Raw genomic sequence first — 23,755 nt, forward strand, 5'->3', positions numbered from 1 at the left:
AGGATGCATGCCCCTCTGACCATGGATACATTCCTAATACAGATAAGTATCCAGAATACATAACTATGCTAATACAGAGTGCATGCCCCTCTGACCATGGATACATTCCTAATACAGATAAGTATCCAGAATACATAACTATTCTAAAACAGAGTGCATGCCCCTCTGACCATGGATACATTCCTAATACAGATAAGTATCCAGAATACATAACTATACTAATACAGAGTGCATGCCCCTCTGACCATGGATACATTCCTAATACAGATAAGTATCCAGAATACATAACTATACTAATACAGAGTGCATGCCCCTCTGACCATGGATACATTTCTAATACAGATAAGTATCCAGAATACATAACTATTCTAAAATAGAGTGCATGCCCCTCTGACCATGGATACATTCCTAATACAGATAAGTATCCAGAATACATAACTATTCTAAAACAGAGTGCATGCCCCTCTGACCATGGATACATTCCTAATACAGATAAGTATCCAGAATACATAACTATTCTAATACAGAGAGACACCAGAAAACCTTTTTTCCCCATATAGATGCACAAGGAATGTGTTCTCTAAAACAGAAATATTAGCATACGTACCGCTTTTTTTAGACTTCAGGTACTTATTCTAGGACATACACTATCTCTCAACATAATGCATGAATTTCTAAATACAGGAGGTATCCGTGTTGGTTGTGCAAAACTGGGGAATTGGTAATAAAGGGATTATCTATCTTTTTAAACAATAAATATTCTGGAGAAGACTGTCCCTTTAAGTAATAAAGCATTCTTTTTTATTGAACTTTGGTTTTCCAGACAAATATAAGATAAGGAAGCAAGTTTGTGTACACAAAGTGAAAACATAATGAGATCTGATATTAACTGCAAGCTCAACCCATTTTAATAGGGTTTGGTTTAAAAGCACAAAGTCAGCTAATTCATATACACAAATAAACCTGATAATGCAATTTCTCATACATTTTGTACTCCGCTGGTATAAGATTATATATATATATGGAGGACACCTGGCAACCCTATGGCTAGTACAACAGCACATTCCCTCTATTAAATAGGCTACTAGTGATTTTACATTCTAGAGTGCTTTTTGTGTACAAACTTGTGCATGTTGTCCTGTTGCTCCATGTCCTCAGCATGTAGCCACTATTGAGGCTCAACTTACTGTACTCAAGGAGTATATAGAGTATGCTGATGTATTTCATTAAAAAAAAAAAATCCTGTTTCAGTGACTGGCTCAACCAGCTAAGAGGATGGCAATTCTCTAAGACTGCCTGTATTGCACCAAATAATGTTCGAGTACTATGGGCTAGATTTATCAAAGCTGAGGCACGTATACGCACCCCTGTATGCCTCAGCTCGCCTGTGGCGGGGCAAAATTACCCGCAGGCAATCAACATTGCACACAAGCGCAATTTTGCGCTCGTGTGCAATCCCGCCCCCTGCCGGAGGAGCTGTCAATCTCCTCGGTCAGACTCGACCGCGGAGATTAAATTTTGCCACCTTAGAGGTGGCAAAGAGGTTAAGGAAGCAGCGGTCTGGTGACCACTGCTTGATAAATTACGGCGAGCAAGTTCTTGTGAGAACTGGCAGTCATTGGGCTTTGGTAAATCGAGCCCTATGAGGTACCTTATTTGATTTTATGATATTGTATTTACCTTTTCTTTCCTTCTCCTTTTAGGAAGCTACAAGCCATTATATTTATTTTTGCATCATTTAAATAATGGTGAGTGTACAAATTAGGCAAAAACCTCTACAAGTTAAATAAAAAGGTGGGTAATTGTGTACCTCATTTGCATATCATTTCCCAGATTCCTCTGCTCCAGTACAAAAACTGGTAGCTCATGTTTACTGTGGGGGATATGGAGATGGGCTATACAATGATTTATTCAGTGCAACATTTGAGGAACAGGTTTTTACTACATTAAACTGGTTACAGTTTCTAAAAGTTTTATAAAGTATTAATCTGGATTTCGTGTTCTATGCAGTTATGTAAGAGACACCAATCTGAAGCAGGACTCACCTCAAACTGTCTGAGAAAGCCTCGACTCCAAACTTAGAAATACAATATCCTCCACCAACAATAGACAATCTTCCTGCAATACTAGCAACATTAACAATGCGCCCATGGGCTTTCCTGATGAGTGGCAGCAGATTTAATGTTACGTCGATTGTTCCAAGTACGTTCACGTTTAGCGTTTTAGCAAAATCCTCTTTAGTTTGCCACTCATTTGGCCCCAGTCCAAAGCCAAATGCAGCATTATTTACCAAGCCCCAGAGTCCTGCAACATATTAAAATATAAAATGTAAAGGTCTTTTTATGCTATTATTTGTAAATTCTTGCAAAAATCATTCTTTTCATTTGCATCCAGCTTCTGACAAATAAAATCACAAATATTGCTGTATTCTTTGCATTTATTTGAAAACGTAAAACACAAACATTTGGTTTAGAAAGGCTTTTAAATTTACATGTTACAATACTCAATAACAATCCATTAGTGTCCTAGGTAGTTACTGGATTCCTGGGCCAGGCAATTAGTAAATAATTTTCCCTTTTGTTCTCGACAATCCTGACATAATTAAGAATCAAAGCAACTTATTTTTCTGGTCCTGCTGCTGGCTTATAAATCAGCAGTAATAGAAGCACTAGCTACAACTTTATTTACCCTATGGGTGAATATAGGATAAAATTAAAGTTTTTTTTTTTTGGGGGGGGGGGGGGGTTAAGAGGTTTATTTAGTGTTTTAGTTAGTGTTGGCAAAGTGGGTGTACAGCGATTTAGGGGTTAAAAGGTTTAGTGTCTGCGATGTCGGGGGGACTGCGGTTAAGGGATTAATAGGTTTATTTAGGCCTAGATTTGGAGTTTTGTCGGTAAAGACCCACGTAGCTAACGCCGGCTTTTTTCTGGCCGCACCATAAAAATAACTCTGGTATTGAGAGTCCACATAAAGGCTGCGTTAGGCTCCAAAAAAGGAGCGTAGAGCATATTTAACGCAGCTTCAACTCTCGATACCAGAGTTGCTTACGCAAGCGGCCAGCCTAAAAAACGTGCTCGTGCACGATTCCCCCATAGGAAACAGTGGGGCTGTTTGAGCTGAAAAAAAACCTAACACCTGCAAAAAAGCCGCGTTCAGCTCCTAACGCAGCCCCATTGTTTGCTATGCGGAAACACTTCGTACGTCTGCACCTAACACTCTAACATGTACCCCGAGTCTAAACACCCCTAACCTTACACTTATTAAACCCTAATCTGCCGCCCCCGCTATCGCTGACCCCTGCATATTATTATTAACCCCTAATCTGCCGCTCTGTAAACCGCCGCTACTTACATTATCCCTATGTACCCCTAATCTGCTGCCCTAACATCGCCGACCCCTATATTATATTTATTAACCCCTAATCTGCCCCCCACAACGTCGCCTCCACCTGCCTACACTTATTAACCCCTAATCTGCCGACCGGACCTGAGCGCTACTATATTAAAGTTATTAACCCCTAATCCGCCTCACTAACCCTATAATAAATAGTATTAACCCCTAATCTGCCCTCCCTAACATCGCCGACACCTAACTTCAATTATTAACCCCTAATCTGCCGACTGGAGCTCACCGCTATTCTAATAAATGTATTAACCCCTAAAGCTAAGTCTAACCCTAACACTAACACCCCCCTACGTTAAATATAAATTACATCTAACGAAATTAATTATCTCTTATTAAATAAATTATTCCTATTTAAAGATAAATACTTACCTGTAAAATAAATCCTAATATAGCTACAATATAAATTATAATTATATTATAGCTATTTTAGGATTAATATTTATTTGACAGGCAACTTTGTAATTATTTTAACCAGGTACAATAGCTATTAAATAGTTTAGAACTATTTAATAGCTACCTAGTTAAAATAATTACAAAATTACCTGTAAAATAAATCCTAACCTAAGTTACAATTAAACCTAACACTATACTATCATTAAATTAATTAAATAAACTACCTACAATTACTTACAATTAACCTAAAACTACACTATCAATAAATTCCTACAAATAAATACAATTAAATAAACTAGCTAAAGTACAAAAAATAAAAAAGAACTAAGTTACAAAAAATAAAAAAATATTTACAAACATAAGAAAAATATTACAACAATTTTAAACTAATTACACCTACTCTAAGCCCCCTAATAAAATAACAAAGACTCCCAAAATAAAAAATGCCCTACCCTATTCTAAATTACTAAAGTTCAAAGCTCTTTTACCTTACCAGCCCTGAACAGGGCCCTTTGCGGGGCATGCCCCAAGAAGTTCAGCTCTTTTGCCTGTAAAAAAAAAACATACAATACCCCCCCCCCACATTACAACCCACCACCCACATACCCCTAATCTAACCCAACCCCCCTTAAATAAACCTAACACTAAGCCCCTGAAGATCTTCCTACCTTATCTTCACCATACCAGGTTCACCGATCCGTCTTGAAGAGCTCCTCCGATGTCCTGATCCAAGCCCAAGCGGGGGGCTGAAGAGGTCCATGATCCGGATGAAGTCTTCATCCAAGCGGGAGCTGAAGAGGTCCATGATCCGGATGAAGTCTTCTATGAACGGCATCTTCAATCTTCTTTCTTCCGGATCCATCTTGCAGACCTCCGACGCGGCACATCCTCTTCTCCCGACGCCTACTAGCCGAATGACGGTTCCTTTAAGGGACGTCATCCAAGATGGCGTCCCTCGAATTCCGATTGGCTGATAGGATTCTATCAGCCAATCGGAATTAAGGTAGGAATATTCTGATTGGCTGATGGAATCAGCCAATCAGAATCAAGTTCAATCCGATTGGCTGATCCAATCAGCCAATCAGATTGAGCTCGCATTCTATTGGCTGTTCCAATCAGCCAATCTGCAAGATGGATCCGGAAGAAAGAAGATTGAAGATGCCGTTGATAGAAGACTTCATCCGGATCATGGACCTCTTCAGCTCCCGCTTGGATGAAGACTTCAGCCGGATCATGGACCTCTTCAGCCCCCCGCTTGGGCTTGGATCAGGACATCGGAGGAGCTCTTCTTGACGGATCGGTGAACCTGGTATTGTGAAGATAAGGTAGGAAGATCTTCAGGGGCTTAGTGTTAGGTTTATTTAAGGGGGGTTTGGATTAGATTAGGGGTATGTGGGTGGTGGGTTGTAATGTTGGGGGGGTATTGTATGTTTTTTTTTACAGGCAAAAGAGCTGAATTCTTTGGGGCATGCCCCGCAAAGGGCCCTGTTCAGGGCTGGTAAGGTAAAAGAGCTTTGAACTTTAGTAATTTAGAATAGGGTAGGGCATTTTTTTATTTTGGGGGGCTTTGTTATTTTATTAGGGGGCTTAGAGTAGGTGTAATTAGTTTAAAATTGTTGTAATATTTTTCTTATGTTTGTAAATATTTTTTTATTTTTTGTAACTTAGTTCTTTTTTATTTTTTGTACTTTAGCTAGTTTATTTAATTGTATTTATTTGTAGGAATTGTATTTAATTAATTTATTGATAGTGTAGTGTTAGGTTTAATTGTAGGTAATTGTAGGTAGTTTATTTAATTAATTTATTGATAGTGTAGTGTTAGGTTTAATTGTAACTTAGGTTAGGATTTATTTTACAGGTAATTTTGTAATTATTTTAACTATTTTAGCTATTAAATAGTTCTTAACTATTTAATAGCTATTGTACCTGGTTAAAATAAATACAAAGTTACCTGTAAAATAAATATAAATCCTAAAATAGCTATAATATAATTATAATTTATATTGTAGCTATATTAGGATTTATTTTAAAGGTAAGTATTTAGCTTTAAATAGGAATAATTTATTTAATAAGAGTTAATTAATTTCGTTAGATTAAAATTATATTTAATTTAGGGGGGTGTTAGTGTTAGGGTTAGACTTAGCTTTAGGGGTTAATACATTTATTAGAATAGCGGTGAGGTCCGGTCGGCAGATTAGGGGTTAATAAGTGTAGGCAGGTGGAGGCGACGTTGTGGGGGGCAGATTAGGGGTTAATAAATATAATATAGGGGTCGGCGGTGTTAGGGGCAGCAGATTAGGGGTACATAAGGATAACGTAGGTGGCGGCGCTTTGCGGTCGGAAGATTAGGGGTTAATAAGTGTAGGTAGGTAGAGGTGACGTTGTGGGGGGCAGGTTAGGGGTTAATAAATATAATACAGGGGTCGGCGGTGTTAGGGGCAGCAGATTAGGGGTACATAAGTATAACGTAGGTGGCGGTCGGCAGATTAGGGGTTAAAAAAATTTAATCGAGTTGCGGCGATGTGGGGGGACCTCGGTTTAGGGGTACATAGGTAGGTTTATGGGTGTTAGTGTACTTTAGAGCACAGTAGTTAAGAGCTTTATAAACCGGCGTTAGCCCAGAAAGCTCTTAACTACTGACTTTTTTCCTGCGGCTGGAGTTTTGTCGTTAGATGTCTAACGCTCACTTCAGACACGACTCTAAATACCGGAGTTAGAAAGATCCCATTGAAAAGATAGGATACGCAATTTACGTAAGGGGATCTGCGGTATGGAAAAGTCACGGCTGAAAAGTGAGCGTTAGACCCTATTTTGAGTGACTCCAAATACCGGAGTTAGCCTAAAACCAGCGTTAGGAGCCTCTAACACTGATTTTCACGGCTAACGCCAAACTCCAAATCTAGGCCTTAGTGTTTTAGTTAGTATTGGGGATGTCGGAGATCTAAGGTTTAGGGGTTAATAGCTTTAGTTTCCATTCTATATTCATCTGCATTATTCGATTCTAAACTTTAGAATAGAATAATGAATAAAGAATGGATCCGATACAATGAACGGATCCGAAAAAAACTATTTAACTTAACATAACTAATTTGCTGAAACAATTTTTTTTTTTTTTTAAACTTAACTAAAACTAATTTGCCGAAACAAAATGATTTATTTAACGAAGGAAAAGGAAACAAAACTAATTTGTTTGCGTGGCACATGTCTAATTTTAGTGGAGCTGAATGCACCACTCACTGCATTTATAAGGGTCAAGCATATCTCTATGTTATTCTGCAAATATGAGGGGCAAAGTTATGGCAAGTTTTTCCAACGAGATATTAGTTTCACAAATACGTTTTCTTGAATTCAAGCCAATATTTTGGTCAAGCAGAATTAGGTTTTGTTTACAGTAATATCTATATGCTCAAAATAAAAAATGCACACATCCCAATGATAATATTTTTGCTCCCAGGGTATCAGTTGGTGTTGACACAGGCAGAGGGGGCTGTGGTTAAAGCAAAAGCACTAATCATTAAAGCCCAATTTCTTAATAAGTATCTATCTCCATGGAAGAAGATATAATATGGGGTTTCATAGAATTGATGTTGTATACCGTTAAGAAGCTAATATTTTATCAAGTTAAATTGAATATTGAAGTTGTTGAACTATAACATGGCATTTAATTATTTCTTGAATAATCAAAAGAAAATCCAGACCGACCCAATTCTTAACTTAAAATCACTACTTTATTATAGTCTATTAAAATAAACAGCACAGATTAAAACATACTAAACTGACACATTAAACCTGGCTATCTGATGCGTTTTGGCAGAGAGCCGTAATCATAGATGAATGACCAAGTAAACCCCTTATTGATCACTAGTACTGTGTTTTATATTTAATTAGCTCATGAAAAAATGTAACACTTTTAGGCCTATGACATGTTGCTGTGCTAATTATGTAATTAATTAAAGCATGAGCATTTTGTTTGTGTTTGATGAGGTGATATGGGACACTCATTTACTATTTTTTTTCCATTTCTCCTTGTTACTATACTAGAGGGCAGTGGGGCTTCGGCTCTGGGCAGGGTAGGGAGAGGCATCATTTTGGTTGACCATGCTGCATGTCCTGATATTTACATACTTAACAGATTTATTTTTGCCCCTGTACTTTCTCCACCTAAAATTGCAATATGGCTACAATATAATCCAGCCAATATTAAAATGTATATAAATCCTTTTTTGTATGTTAGGTGACCCATAACTAAAGGCTGAGTGATCGGCATCTGTTCAGCCAAGCTGCCAATGTTCTTTAACCTTTCAATCATATGTCAAAGCCATCAATGTAATTGCATTGTTGTGTCCCTGTCACAGGTTGTCTACCATTCCCTAAAATCAGTTCAGCATTGATACATAAAGGTGATCTTACCTTTATCTCCAACAATACTAGAGACCCACTCTGCAACAGACTTTACTCTTTGACTGTCAGTAATATCCAGGATCACAGTCTGCAGTCTGCTGGATGCCTCCTTCTTCAGCTCTTCAGCACCTTTCTCAGTCATACAAGTTGCCAGCACCCGCAGTCCACGGCGATCCAGCTGTTTTGCTGCTAAGTTCCCAAAGCCAGAGTCACATCCTGTGATCAGCACATATTTATCTGAGAGATTCTCTAGTATCTTACTTTGTCTGTACCATCTGTACACCAGGATCAGAATAGACAGAAGTAATAACAGAAGGAGCCACATGTCTGAGGCAGCAGGTTTTTTTCTGTAATGGAATAATGTATATTACTAGCTAAAATTTATATGGATTAAGATATTCTAATTCTCTTCATCTAAGGCACCTACAGTAGATATCCCATTTGCCTCAGTGTAAGACTGTGACAGAACAGCTAATCACTAATATCCATTTGTATAATAAGAGGATTGTTGATTAGTATTTTCTTGTCCCATAACTATATGGACTCAGAGCCCAATTCTCAAAAACATTCCAGCATGGAGAGAAAGGATATCTAACAAAAAGGGCTGAACCTGAAAGTCCCTCAGATATGTTATGCCTCCAATAGAAATTAATAAACCTCTCTGGGATGGTGAATCTCACAAGTGTAAGTTAACACCCGAGCACCTGACATTCTTATAAATCTTCAGTTTACAACAAATATAAATTAAACTTAAATGGTGTAACTACAGAGCAACTTGTATTTGCTTATAGTTTAGGATACTTTACTATTAGCTAAATAAGTGCCTTGAGAATTTTAAGCAAACTTCACCATCATGTAATTAGTGAGATAAATCAGTGACACCTGCAAGTTTAAAGTTCTTAGAGAATATAATAATGGTACATAGAAACAATACATAATGCAATTTGTAAAAGACACACAGAAATATAATCCTAATGTGTTAAAATTACACATAAATATTCAATGCACAATCAGAATTTGTAAAACATTGCTGTGTTCAAAATCTTAATGCATGAAAAAAAAAAAAAAAGAAGTATTCGTAAAAGTAATGAAAGTACAAAATCTAAATTATATGCAACTACACTCTGCATTAGTAAAAAGAGAGAAGCGCTCAACCTGGGAACGAAACATAAATAAAAAGAGAGAAGCGCTCAACCTGGGAACTCTGCATTAGGTTTGTTTATAAAAGAAAAATAGAATCAATATGGTTTCCAAGAAAAGTAGTTTATAAAAAAATTCAGACATACTGGCTCAGTAGAGGATAGAAGAGGATAGGGGAAAATGGAGAACAGAAACGAAAATGACAAAAAGTACATCAGAAAAGCTAAAGCTCATGCAGAAGAAAAAAAAATAGCACAATCAGTAAAAATTGATGACAAAACCTTCTTTAGATATATCAGTGAATAGCGAAAAAACTAAGGGATAGTTAGTAAGATGTAAGACTGGTGATGATAAAGTAGTGGAAGAAGATAAACAAAAGCAAACTAAATGATTACTTTTGTTTAGTTTTTACAATGGAATGCAAAAAAAATTACATTCTGTTAAGGGAGGTTACTGTAAGTGATAATAGTACTTCTCTTTTTACAGAGGAAGAGGTTTTAATGGCTTTATCAACAATAAAAAGGTAAAAAAAAAGTCTGTGGGTCCAAATAATATTTTTGCCAATGGATGTAAAGAAACTTCAAGCTACTCCAATAGCTGATTTATGTAATCAATCAGTCACTGTAATAGGAATTGTTCTGGATGACTAGAAGATTGATACAAATGGTAGTAGGGAAGACTCTGGTAATTATTGGCCAGACAGTTTGACCTCAATTGCAGGGAAATGAATGGAAACTATGCAAACTATTTTAAAGGAAAAACTTGTGTCTTTCTTGTATTATCATTATAAATTTGTATAGTGCTGCATAATTCCGTACCTTCTGACAAACAACTTAGTAGACAATAAACAGCATGGTTTCACTGCTGGAAGATCATGCCCGATTTCTTTGACCATGTAACTAAATTAATAGACCAGCGAGAAGCCTTAGATGTAGCAAACACAAAAAACTAACTCACAAAATGTATTGCTTTGAAGTAGATGCCAAGATTGTAAAGTGGGTAGAATGCTGCTTAAGGATAGAAGGCAGAGGGTTTCAATTAATGGAGTAAATTCAAATGAGGGGACATTTACAAGTGGTGTTTCTCAAGGGTCAATTCTTGGGCCTATTGTCTTCAACATGTTCACCAGTGATATTGGTAGTGGGCTTCAGGGAAAGGTGTGCTTGGTTTGCTGATGATACAAAACATTATAACAGTGTTAATGTCCAAGGAGGGGTGAATCAAATGAGCAGTGATATAAAAAAACTAGGATGACTGGGCAAATAAATTGGATCTAAAATGTAATATTACCAAAAGCAAAAATATTCTTTTAGGATCCAAAAACCAGTTACACTCGCAATGGTACATTACTGAGTGCAACTAAACAGGAATGGGACTTGGGAATTATTATTTCAGCTGATTTTAAAAAATTGTTAACAATGTAAACAGTGCAGCTAGTAAGGCCAGTTGAATATTTGGCTGCATCGTGAGAGGTATTAGCAGCAGAAATAGCAAGGTTCTTATACCCCTTTACAGATTACTAGCTAGGCCTCGTGTTGAATATTATGTACATCTTTGAAGACCATATCTCCACTCCAGAAGGCTATAAATAAACTAGAAACCATCCAAAGGAGGGCTACTAAAATGATACATGGTCACATTCTTAAGTTAGAGGGTAGCAGGTTCATGAGAAATCTGAGGTAGCAGTTTTTTACAAAAAGGGTAGCGTACTCATGGAATAAACTTCCAGTGGATGTGATAAAAACAAGGACTGTAAAATAATTAAAACATATCTAAGAAGTCAGTAAGTTTACTTCAGGAAAATATAACAGTTGCAGGGTTTTCCTGCTTTTGGTGTAAAATACCTCTGAAAAATGTTTGCTAGTTTTACTTCCTGCCAGAGTATGAATACATTTACCTGAGCTTGCAACATACCTGTATTGCTATTGATATGAAAAACCTTTTAAATTAAGATCCCAATATGAAAAATGCTTTTAAAACATTTATTTTTTATTGCAGTAAGGAGCAGAATTAGATCTGTGCCCCAGGGCATAGATTGGGGAGTGCACTCCTATTTCAACTGTGTCTTTTCTGGTTGGCTGTAGTAAGCAGAATATAGGAATATAGGAACTGCTTCAATGTGACTATGCTTCCCCTTTGGTTAGTCTGCACCTGAGGATATGGAATTTTTGACTATCTGTATGTATCAATATGTATGGAACCAAAAAAGATAGTGTTTGGTTCCAGGGGGGAAGTTTAATATATGTTACACTGCAACACAAAAAATCAATCCGAGGATTGAAAAAATGTACACCTGGGTAGCACTCTTCCCTCAATCATGGATGGCATGAATTGGATAGAGACTGAGTATATAGGGAGAAGGAGTGCTTAGAAACTTTAAAATATAACCTTTATTGGGTAATTTAAAACAAAAATACAAACACAATCCACATATTTAAAAACACAGGATTTGGTCGGATTGATTATAATCCAATATTCTTTAATCACACAAAGTAGTTGTAATACCTTTCAAAGTAATTTAATTTGTCTTGGGTCTGTAGTATCTATGAGAATCTGTTTTAATCTGATCCTCTAGGTATTTGCGTTACATATATAGAGCTTGTACCACTATAATAGTGAGTAAGTTATTCCTTTTCTTATACTTCTAAGTTAGAATTGGCATGATCTTACTAGGTGTTTAAAGTAAACACAGAGTTGCATAGTTTAGAACTGATCTAGGATTGCATGTAACAATGTCTGGTTTATGTTCTATCTTGTTACTTATATTACAATTCTGTAATGCAATTTTTTGAAAATCCTTTATCACTGCTAATATAGAGGATTAAATACTGTGTTTGGTATAAAGTAAGCAGTACTGCCAATCTATATCCACGATTGGGTGACAGCCTAAATTCTGTCACTGTTTCAACTGCTGTCTAACTGTACTGACAGCTTAGTTTAATGTATTACCAAAATATTTTCTGCACTCTCTGGCAGTTTGGAAAAAATATATATATACCTGATGGTTTCATAAGATCTCATCTAATTTTAACATCATTTGTGCTTTATAGTAAATATTTGTTAAAATCTCATAAACTGTTTGGTTAGACCTTATGTAATATATAGTTGTTTTTTATGCTTGAAAATATATGTTTTTTGGCTGCTTGATGTACCAGTGGATGGTTCTGAAAAGGGTAGTTCAAACTCAGCTTGATCTCAGGTTTTATTATTTTATTTGAGACGGAGTGTTACAGCTTCCTTGCAATGTACTGGTTATAGTGGTAATACACTCTTGCAAGATTCTTTATGAGTTACTTTGTAATTGTGTCATTGTATTAGAGAGATGTTTTGTGGCTAATTGCTCTAAAGCGATTATAACAAAGCACTGCTTATACCACTCTTGTATTGCACAACTATGTTGATTTGCTTTACTCGTAGATTTTAGTAATAAATGGATTCGCTAAGAAAGATATTGTTAATGTATATTACTCTAAAGTAAATCCAGTATTACTGTTACTTTTTAGTATTTTTTCATTACTGTTGGATTGCAGTGATTCTTAGATTGGCTGTAATAAATATTCAATGCGTGTTTTAACAAAGGATAAATACAATACTCTTGTACATATTATTACCAACACCAACACAGCACGTAATGATTGCTGTGGTTAAGCGAATTTGCTCTAATATTTCTACAGACTTAACACATATCGGTAGTATCCATCTGCTTTACTTCTACAGATTATTACTATTATTTCAATATTATATAAATGCAGATTGCAGTTTAGCGGCTTTATAATCACAATTTGTTGGGTATTAAGGGTATTGCATTAAAGTCCCCTAGTCCCATATTAATAGCCTTGTAACAACGCTTTGCTGCAAGTGCCAGTTAAAAGTAATAACAAGTAAGCGCAGGTGAATTAGACCCGATTCTGGGATTTATAACTTAGCTATAACAACAACTACTGAGGTTTTTTTAAGAAATTAAAGACCAAGTATCCTGCTAGTTAAAAATGTTAGGAGGCATTCACAACAAACACACAAGTCCCTAACATGTTTCACCACTAACGTGGCTTTTTCAAAGGGTACGGCGCGGCCAAAATTGTGTCTTTTTATTGGCTCGCACTCCTGTTCCTATTGGTTGTCATTGGGCAAATCTGGAGGTTCCTTACAAAGAGCCAATTGCTCAATGTGAAATAGTCTATGCTAATGTGAGGGAATGTATGATTGGACAAAATTGTTTTCTCATTCATGTATTATATACACTTTGAAATCTTATGAATGAAGCTTATTGTTTGGGACAAGAACATAAGTAAAACCGTCATTTTTCTCATGTGTGATTTGTGAGGATAAAGATCAATATTAAGTAAGAAATATTGCTTTTGAATTGACTATAAGGTATTTGAGTTTATCACGTAACTTATTTTACTAACATATATTGCCGAAAAATTGTGGCGATAAAAACTGTATGAAAGAGACCAGATTAGCTTTTGAAGTAAGCAACATAGCAGATATCGATAAATAAAAAGGTATCATCTTAAACCATTGATGTGGTGACCTGCTGATATTAGGTGCTCTTTTTTGAAGATAACAAGTGTCATGAATAATACTGATAGTGAATCCAAGTTGCTGTAATGATAGCCTTTATGTTTATATACTGATTCCGTACTAAAAAATAGGCTATATAGATGTAATGACGGGCAAAAAGCTGTACTGCTGCATATTCTTCTGTTTAGGAAATACTTTAATCTCTTCTTGGTGTTTTGGATTGAACTGCTCTGAATATTGAAATAGTGTGATCTACTTGATAGACATAATGGAATGAAATCTATCATGTGTCACTATAATAGTAACTTAGTGACTGGAATTGGAATAATACTTGTGAAGAGAAAAGCATTTTATTACGATGTGCAACACGGTATATCCATATTAATAACTGATTAATTTTCTCTTATTTCTTATTTTGAAGTGACACCACATAGATGTAGAGATAGTGCATTATATAGCATGACATGCTGCTATTGAATCTCAGTGTGCTTGTGTGGTTGTATGGGACTTATTGTGAATTATACAGAATAACTGTTGTGCTTTATAATAAACGAGGGTATTCCTTTTTAATATTATATTGGACCTCTTAAAGTGATAGGATGCCTAAGCATCTAATTGAGTGAAAATCTGATTTCTACTGAATTGGTGCTATTTAAGCTAAAAAGTAAAAAATGAAACAAAAAGTGAAAAGTGCATGCAAACAAACTGAAGTAATGTGCTGAACTAAAGAGTGGGGGTACTCTGAATATGTGATGACTTAATAAGTGCAACAAAATCTTGTGTTATATTGGGTGATACATCTATGGCAAATAAGCCAATTGTGGTGTTGGCGTTGAATCTCTATTTTTGTAGATTATTCCAGATATCTACAGAATCTTGTTTTCATTTCCAGGCCCTTTACACTAGCATCAAACACGAATTGGGGCTGGAAGCAGTTCAATATTATTTGAATATGGGAACAGAAGAGGATGAAAATCACAACAATTTCGTGATGAAACTGCTAGAATTTGTGCTTAAAAAGAACTATTTCATTTTTAATGACCAATTCTATCTGCAAACAAGAGGGACAGCGATGGGGACAGCTTGTGCACCAACGTACGCCAACCTATTTTTAGGTTGGTGGGAGCACAATACTGTCTTCATAGACGAGAATGATGAATTTACTCAACACATCCCCCTCTGGCTAAGATACATAGATGACATCCTGCTAATCTGGGAAGGACCCAAAGAAAAACTGGACAGATTTTTAAAGATCCTAAATTCCAACAATCTGAACATAAAACTAACGTATGAATCCAGCCAGACAGAAATCTCCTTTTTGGATTTGAGAATTTTCAAAAAAAGCAATGGCATGTTGGGAACGGATTTGTACAGAAAGAAAACAGCTACCAATACTATTCTATACAATACAAGTGCACATGCCCCAAGCACAGTGAAATCCCTTCCCACTGGAGAATTCTTACGGGTCACAAGAAATTGCTCAGAACCAGATCTATACAAAGTCAGAGCTCAAGAAACAACAGATCGCCTTAGCCAGAGGGGGTACAGTAAATCTTTAATTAAAAAAGCAAAAAACAGGGCAAGAAAAACAAAACGTGAGAATCTACTGAAACTTAAGATTCGCACAAATGACAGCAAAACCAGATTAGTATTAATTTACAACGCACAAAGCAAGGATGTAATTCAAATAATCAATAAACACTGGCATATCCTACAAGCAGACAATACCTTGGGCCAATTCATAGGACCCAAGGTAGACATCAGCTATCGACGTACCAAAAATCTTAAAGACTTAGTGAGCCCCAGTCACTATACTCGCAAAAAGAAAACTACTGCCAGCAGCATACCAACTGGCTCATACCCTTGTGGGAATTGCATCAGCTGCAAATTTCTGAAAAAAACAACAACAATCACAGACAGATTTGATAAAAAGCATCCAATCAAATCTGACATTAATTGTAATACTACTGGTGTAATCTATGTCCTACAATGCCAATGTTAAAAAATCTATGTAGGCATGACTACACGCAAATTACACACGAGGCTACAGGAACATGTGCGCAACATCAAAAATGCAGCCAAAGATTTAAAGAATAAAAAGACAATTTCATCAGTAGCACATCACTTTTACAAATTCCATCAAGGAAAAGCTGAAGGGTTAAAATGTTGTGGTATACAGAAAGTCAATTTTGGAATTAGAGGAGGAGATAAGGAAACAAGCCTACTCCAACACGAAAGTAGATGGATTTATCTGCTCAACTCTATACAACCCAACGGCCTAAATGAACATAATAACTACTTCTCATATCTTTGAATATGAAAAAGCTGTCAGTCTTCTGTGACTTATAAAATAAGAATGGAAATGAAAACAAGATTCTGTAGATATCTGGAATAATCTACAAAAATAGAGATTCAACGCCAACACCACAATTGGCTTATTTTCCATAGATGTATCACCCAATATAACACAAGATTTTGTTGCACTTATTAAGTCATCACATATTCAGAGTACCCCCACTCTTTAGTTCAGCACATTACTTCAGTTTGTTTGCATGCACTTTTCACTTTTTGTTTCATTTTTTACTTTTTAGCTTAAATAGCACCAATTCAGTAGAAATCAGATTTTCACTCAATTAGATGCTTAGACATCCTATCACTTTAAGAGGTCCAATATAATATAAAAAAGGAATACCCTCGTTTATTATAAAGCACAACAGTTATTCTGTATAATTCACAATAAGTCCCATACAACCACACAAGCACACTGAGATTCAATAGCAGCATGTCATGCTATATAATGCACTATCTCTACATCTATGTGGTGTCACTTCAAAATAAGAAATAAGAGAAAATTAATCAGTTATTAATATGGATATACCGTGTTGCACATCGTAATAAAATGCTTTTCTCTTCACAAGTATTATTCCAATTACAGTCACTAAGTTACTATTATAGTGACACATGATAGATTTCATTCCATTATGTCTATCAAGTAGATCACACTATTTCAATATTCAGAGCAGTTCAATCCAAAACACCAAGAAGAGATTAAAGTATTTCCTAAACAGAAGAATATGCAGCAGTACAGATTTTTGCCCGTCATTACATCTATATAGCCTATTTTTTAGTACGGAATCAGTATATAAACATAAAGGCTATCATTACAGCAACTTGGATTCACTATCAGTATTATTCATGACACTTGTTATCTTCAAAAAAGAGCACCTAATATCAGCAGGTCACCACATCAATGGTTTAAGATGATACCTTTTTATTTATCGATATCTGCTATGTTGCTTACTTCAAAAGCTAATCTGGTCTCTTTCATACAGTTTTTATCGCCACAATTTTTCAGCAATATATGTTAGTAAAATAAGTTACGTGATAAACTCAAATACCTTATAGTCAATTCAAAAGCAATATTTCTTACTTAATATTGATCTTTATCCTCACAAATCACACATGAGAAAAATGACAGTTTTACTTATGTTCTTGTCCCAAACAATAAGCTTCATTCATAAGATTTCAAAGTGTATATAATACATGAATGAGAAAACAATTTTGTCCAATCATACATTCCCTCACATTAGCATAGACTATTTCACATTGAGCAATTGGCTCTTTGTAAGGAACCTCCAGATTTGCCCAATGACAACCAATAGGAACAGGAGTGCGAGCCAATAAAAAGACACAATTTTGGCCGCGCCATACCCTTTGAAAAAGCCACGTTAGTGGTGAAACATGTTAGGGACTTGTGTGTTTGTTGTGAATGCCTCCTAACATTTTTAACTAGCAGGATACTTGGTCTTTAATTTCTTAAAAAAACCTCAGTAGTTGTTGTTATAGCTAAGTTATAAATCCCAGAATTGGGTCTAATTCACCTGCGCTTACTTGTTATTACTTTTAACTGGCACTTGCAGCAAAGCGTTGTTACAAGGCTATTAATATGGGACTAGGGGACTTTAATGCAATACCCTTAATACCCAACAAATTGTGATTATAAAGCCGCTAAACTGCAATCTGCATTTATATAATATTGAAATAATAGTAATAATCTGTAGAAGTAAAGCAGATGGATACTACCGATATGTGTTAAGTCTGTAGAAATATTAGAGCAAATTCGCTTAACCACAGCAATCATTACGTGCTGTGTTGGTGTTGGTAATAATATGTACAAGAGTATTGTATTTATCCTTTGTTAAAACACGCATTGAATATTTATTACAGCCAATCTAAGAATCACTGCAATCCAACAGTAATGAAAAAATACTAAAAAGTAACAGTAATACTGGATTTACGTTAGAGTAATATACATTAACAATATCTTTCTTAGCGAATCCATTTATTACTAAAATCTACGAGTAAAGCAAATCAACATAGTTGTGCAATACAAGAGTGGTATAAGCAGTGCTTTGTTATAATCGCTTTAGAGCAATTAGCCACAAAACATCTCTCTAATACAATGACACAATTACAAAGTAACTCATAAAGAATCTTGCAAGAGTGTATTACCACTATAACCAGTACATTGCAAGGAAGCTGTAACACTCCGTCTCAAATAAAATAATAAAACCTGAGATCAAGCTGAGTTTGAACTACCCTTTTCAGAACCATCCACTGGTACATCAAGCAGCCAAAAAACATATATTTTCAAGCATAAAAAACAACTATATATTACATAAGGTCTAACCAAACAGTTTATGAGATTTTAACAAATATTTACTATAAAGCACAAATGATGTTAAAATTAGATGAGATCTTATGAAACCATCAGGTATATATATATTTTTTCCAAACTGCCAGAGAGTGCAGAAAACATTTTGGTAATACATTAAACTAAGCTGTCAGTACAGTTAGACAGCAGTTGAAACAGTGACAGAATTTAGGCTGTCACCCAATCGTGGATATAGATTGGCAGTACTGCTTACTTTATACCAAACACAGTATTTAATCCTCTATATTAGCAGTGATAAAGGATTTGCCAAAAATTGCATTACAGAATTGTAATATAAGTAACAAGATAGAACATAAACCAGACATTGTTACATGCAATCCTAGATCAGTTCTAAACTATGCAACTCTGTGTTTACTTTAAACACCTAGTAAGATCATGCCAATTCTAACTTAGAAGTATAAGAAAAGGAATAACTTACTCACTATTATAGTGGTACAAGCTCTATATATGTAACGCAAATACCTAGAGGATCAGATTAAAACAGATTCTCATAGATACTACAGACCCAAGACAAATTAAATCACTTTGAAAGGTATTACAACTACTTTGTTCAATTAAAGAATATTGGATTATAATCAATCCGACCAAATCCTGTGTTTTTAACACTGTAAATATGTGGATTGTGTTTGTATTTTTGTTTTAAATTACCCAATAAAGGTTATATTTTAAAGTTTCTAAGCACTCCTTCTCCCTATATACTCAGTCTCTATCCAATTCATGCCATCCATGATTGAGGGAAGAGTGCTACCCAGGTGTACATTTTTTCAATCCTCGGATTGATTTTTTGTGTTTCATTATACTAGTACATAGCACCTCAGCCATACCATAATTAAACCTGGATTATAGACACAAATGTGTGTATATATTATCTATAAATCCAGAGATTAATAGGCTACCCCAATCCTTAACCCCAGCAGTGCCATTAGTTCTCTTGTTTTTATATGTTACACTGCATTTCAGCAGGAAATAGTTAGTTGATGAGTAAGGCAGTCACAGAGACATTAACTGTAACAAGAGCTGAAGTTTATGCATTCTGTTATAAGATGTTCTTTTAATAAATTTGTTAAAACTGCAACTGGAGTCTGAGAGCCTCTCTTATAAACAGCAGCTTTATACATGGTGGCAGCGGATGTTATTTGAGAAATACACCAAACGAGGATATGGAAGGTTTAAAACCACCAGGTCTGCTGGATTTTCAGGCAAGGAATCTGTCTCAGGCATGGAAGAGATGGAAAGAAGACATTCTTTTATACACAGACCTAATCATGGCTGACAAACCAGAGGAGATGAAGGTAAAGTTGTTTCTGTACTTAATTGGAGAAAAAGGCAGAGAGGTAAAAGACACCCTTCTCCCAGAAGCAGCAGCTCCCATACTAGCTCTGCTAATTAAAGCATTTGATGATTATTGTGAGCCAAAGCAAAATGAGACTGTGGAAAGATATAATTTTTTTTCAAGATGTCAGAGGGAAGATGAAGGAATAGATGCTTATGTCACAGATCTGCGTACACTGGCAGCCACTTACAACTTTGGTAATATAAGAGACTCATTAATCAGGGACAGGATTGTATGTGGCACAAGAGACTCTAAACTTAGGGAATGCCTACTGAGAGAAGTGGATTTAACACTTGAAAAATGTATTCAAATAGGTAGAGCTGCTGAGCTGTCTAAAGAGAGGGCGAAGATCATTGAGAGTTCCAGCACCAGTGCAGTATCAGTTCATAGGATGGACACAAGTTACAACCTTAGGAAGGGTCATAACAGAATGACAATGACTCCAGACAAGACAATACAGTGTATCTATTGTGGAAAGCATCATGAGAAACTGAAAGAAAAATGCCCAGCATTTGGAAAGCAATGTAAAGGGTGTGGTAAAGCAAATCATTTTATTAGCCAGTGCCGTGCCAATACACAACAAATAAAGCCAACAGTACAAGCTGTCTATAGAGAGACTGAAGACTTAGAGGAATATGAAGACATTCTGGGTCTGACCTTGGAACCAGCTTTTCAGATTTGTACATTTAAGAAAACAGTGAGCAGATTTCCATCAGCTTTGTTTGCTACTATGCTAATTGACCAACAAGCTGTTAGATTCCAAATGGATTGTGGAGCAGACTGTAATGTTATTCCAGCAAGGTTGGTGAAAGACAAATCTAAAATTTTACATTGTGATAAAATGCTAAGGATGTATAATAAGAGCACACTGAAACCAATAGGGATATGTAAGCTCAAAATAAGAAACCCATGCAACCAAAAGTTATATCAGGCTGAGTTTGTTGTAATTGACACAGAGGTGTGTAATCATATACTAGGAAGTAGAGCTATACAAGCTATGGATCTGATCTCAGTGCAACACCAAAATATCCTAAACGTTGAACAAGACGGCAACCACCCAGATGCCACTGTGTGGGGCTGGTCAGCCATCAATAAAGAGTATGCAGATATTTTTCAAGGAGTAGGCTGTCTAGAAGGAAAACTAAAATTGGAAGTGGATGCTCTTGTACAGCCTGTTAGACTTCCAAAAAGAAAGGTTCCTGTGTCATTACTCAAACCCCTTAGAGAGGAGCTTACCAGTTTAGAAAAACAGGGCATTATAACTCCTGTAGAGAGAAGTACAGACTGGATTAGTAGTATGGTGGTAGTGAAAAAACCATCAGGGAAGTTAAGAATTTGCATTGACCCTAAGCCTCTGAATAGGGCTTTGAAAAGAAGCCACTATCCTTTGCCAACAATTGATGATATTCTCCCTGACCTAGCAAAAGCAAGGATTTTTTCAGTATGCGATGTCAAGAGTGGATTTTGGCATATTGAATTAGAGGAAGAATCCAGCTATTTGACCACTTTCTCTACTCCTTTTGGCCGATACCGCTGGGTTCGAATGCCTATGGGTATTAGCCCAGCCCCAGAAGTGTTCCAGCGAAAACTAAATCATGCACTGGAAGGGCTACCAGGTATCAGGATCATTGCAGATGATATTCTGATTGTAGGAGAAGGCGATACCGATGTGGAAGCTATTCAAGACCACGATCAAAAGTTGAAGAAATTACTAAATCGTTGTAGAGAAAGACACATCAAATTAAATCCAGAAAAATTTCAGCTAAGAAAAACAGAAGTGCCATATATTGGTCACTTATTATCAGCCCAGGGACTTCAAGCAGATCCAAATAAAGTAAAAGCCATCACTGAAATGCCCAGACCCTCAGATGTTAAAGGAGTACAGAGATTTTTGGGGATGGTGAACTATCTTTCTAGGTTTTGTGAAAACCTCTCAGATGCAGGTGAACCACTGCGACAACTAACCCAGAAAGGTACAGTGTGGGAATGGACAGAGGTGCAGGAAGAGGCATATCAGCAGATGAAATAAAAAATCAGCAGTGCACCAGTGCTTAAATATTATAACCCAGACAAACCTTTAGAACTTCAATGTGATGCATCAGAAAAAGGTCTGGGAGCAGCACTGATGCAAGGTAAACAACCAATCGCTTTTGCAAGCAGAGCAATGACAGAGACAGAGCAAGGTTATGCACAAATAGAGAAGGAGCTATTAGCAGTCCTATTTGGAATGGAAAAATTTCACCAATTCACATTTGGGCAGACAGTAGCTATACAATCAGACCATAAGCCCCTTGAAAGCATCATGAAAAAAACCCTTACTTAAAGCACCAAGACGTCTTCAGCGTATGATGTTACGGCTTCAGATGTATGATGCATGTATCAGATACTGCCCGGGGAAGTCTCTGGCGGTGGCAGACACATTAAGTAGGGCTTATTTAGAAGAAGGTTCCATGGAGGGTTCTGTGGAGCACCAGATTGAAACTATAAACATGCTCCAATATCTACCCATCTCAAACAGGAGACTTGTTGCTATACAACAGAGCACAGAAAAAGACAAGACTTTACAAGCAGTAAAGCGAATTGTGATGAGTGGCTGGCCTCATGCTAAGGAACAGGTACCCCTAGAGGCTTCACCATTCTACCACATACGTGATGAATTGAGTGTACAGGATGGTGTTCTATTCAAAGGTGAGCGAGTAGTTATTCCATCTGATCTCCGAACAGATATTATGTCTCGAATACATTCTTCACATTTTGGTGTGGAAGGATGTCTACGCAGAGCCAGGGAGAGTATTTACTGGCCAGGAATGAATGCACAGCTAAAAGAATATATCGACCAATGTGACATATGCCGTTCATTTGATACTAAACAACAAAAAGAGACATTCGTTCCTCATGAGATCCCAACGAGACCGTGGGAAAAGCTTGGCATTGATTTGTTCACATTCCAAGGAAAGGAGTATTTAATAACAGTGGACTATGACTCTAATTTCTGGGAGATAGACCATCTTCAGGATACAAGATCTACTACAGTAATAAGAAAATTAAAGGCCCATTTAGCCAGATATGGAATTCCAGACACAGTATGTTCTGATAATGGACCACAGTTTATTTCAATGGAGTTTAAAGACTTCAGTATGGGTTGGGACTTTGACCACATTACCTCATCACCAGGATACCCTCAAAGCAATGGAAAAGTAGAGTCGGCAGTAAAGACAGCCAAAAGACTACTGCAAAAAGCTGTGACTTCTCAAAATGATCCTTATCTAGCATTTTTGGATCATCGCAACACACCAACACAAGGCATGGAGTGCAGTCCTGCTCAAAGACTGATGGGTCGAAGGACCAAATCGTTACTTCCAATGAGAGGGAGTCTGTTAATACAGGATCAGGTGATGAATGACAGGCACCAAATCCTGTGCAGGAAGCAGCAATCATTGCAAGCTGCTCAATATAACAAGGGAGCCAAAGACCTGCGGCCTCTAAATGTTGGTGAACAGGTGTGGGTACAACCGCAAACAAACCAAGGAAAAGAGTGGCGGAAGGCTTGCCTAAGAGCTCCTGTAGGAATTAGGTCATATGAAGTGGTGACAGAGTCAGGACAGTTCCTGAGGAGAAATAGGAGGCATCTGAGAGGCACTGGACGCTACAGGCCTCCAGCAAGGACCCAAACTAGCACCCAAGAGGAATCTCACATTGAGAATACAAACCAGCCATTAATGACAAATAACACTGAAGAAGAAGGACAAGAAGGAATAAACAGTGAAATATCAGACACGGAAAGATTGCAGGATGACAACAGAGTCCTGTCAGAACAACCACAG

General features: G+C 36.6%; 1 protein-coding gene across 1 annotated transcript in view; it reads right to left on the bottom strand.

Annotated features, from left to right (window-relative positions):
• The window catches only part of LOC128654304 (retinol dehydrogenase 7), a 45,190-nt gene that overhangs the window by 16,089 nt on the left and 5,346 nt on the right, over positions 1-23,755 (bottom strand). The window contains exons 2-3 of the mRNA XM_053708165.1: positions 8,209-8,546; positions 2,046-2,304 (exon numbers count right to left, since the gene is read on the bottom strand). Coding sequence (XP_053564140.1) covers positions 2,046-2,304; positions 8,209-8,524 — 575 coding nt within the window. The 5' untranslated portion in view covers positions 8,525-8,546. The remainder of the gene's footprint in view (positions 1-2,045; positions 2,305-8,208; positions 8,547-23,755) is intronic.

The sequence above is a fragment of the Bombina bombina genome, chromosome 3 (assembly GCF_027579735.1).
Source record: "Bombina bombina isolate aBomBom1 chromosome 3, aBomBom1.pri, whole genome shotgun sequence".
In the NCBI taxonomy this organism is placed as follows: Eukaryota; Metazoa; Chordata; class Amphibia; order Anura; family Bombinatoridae; genus Bombina; species Bombina bombina.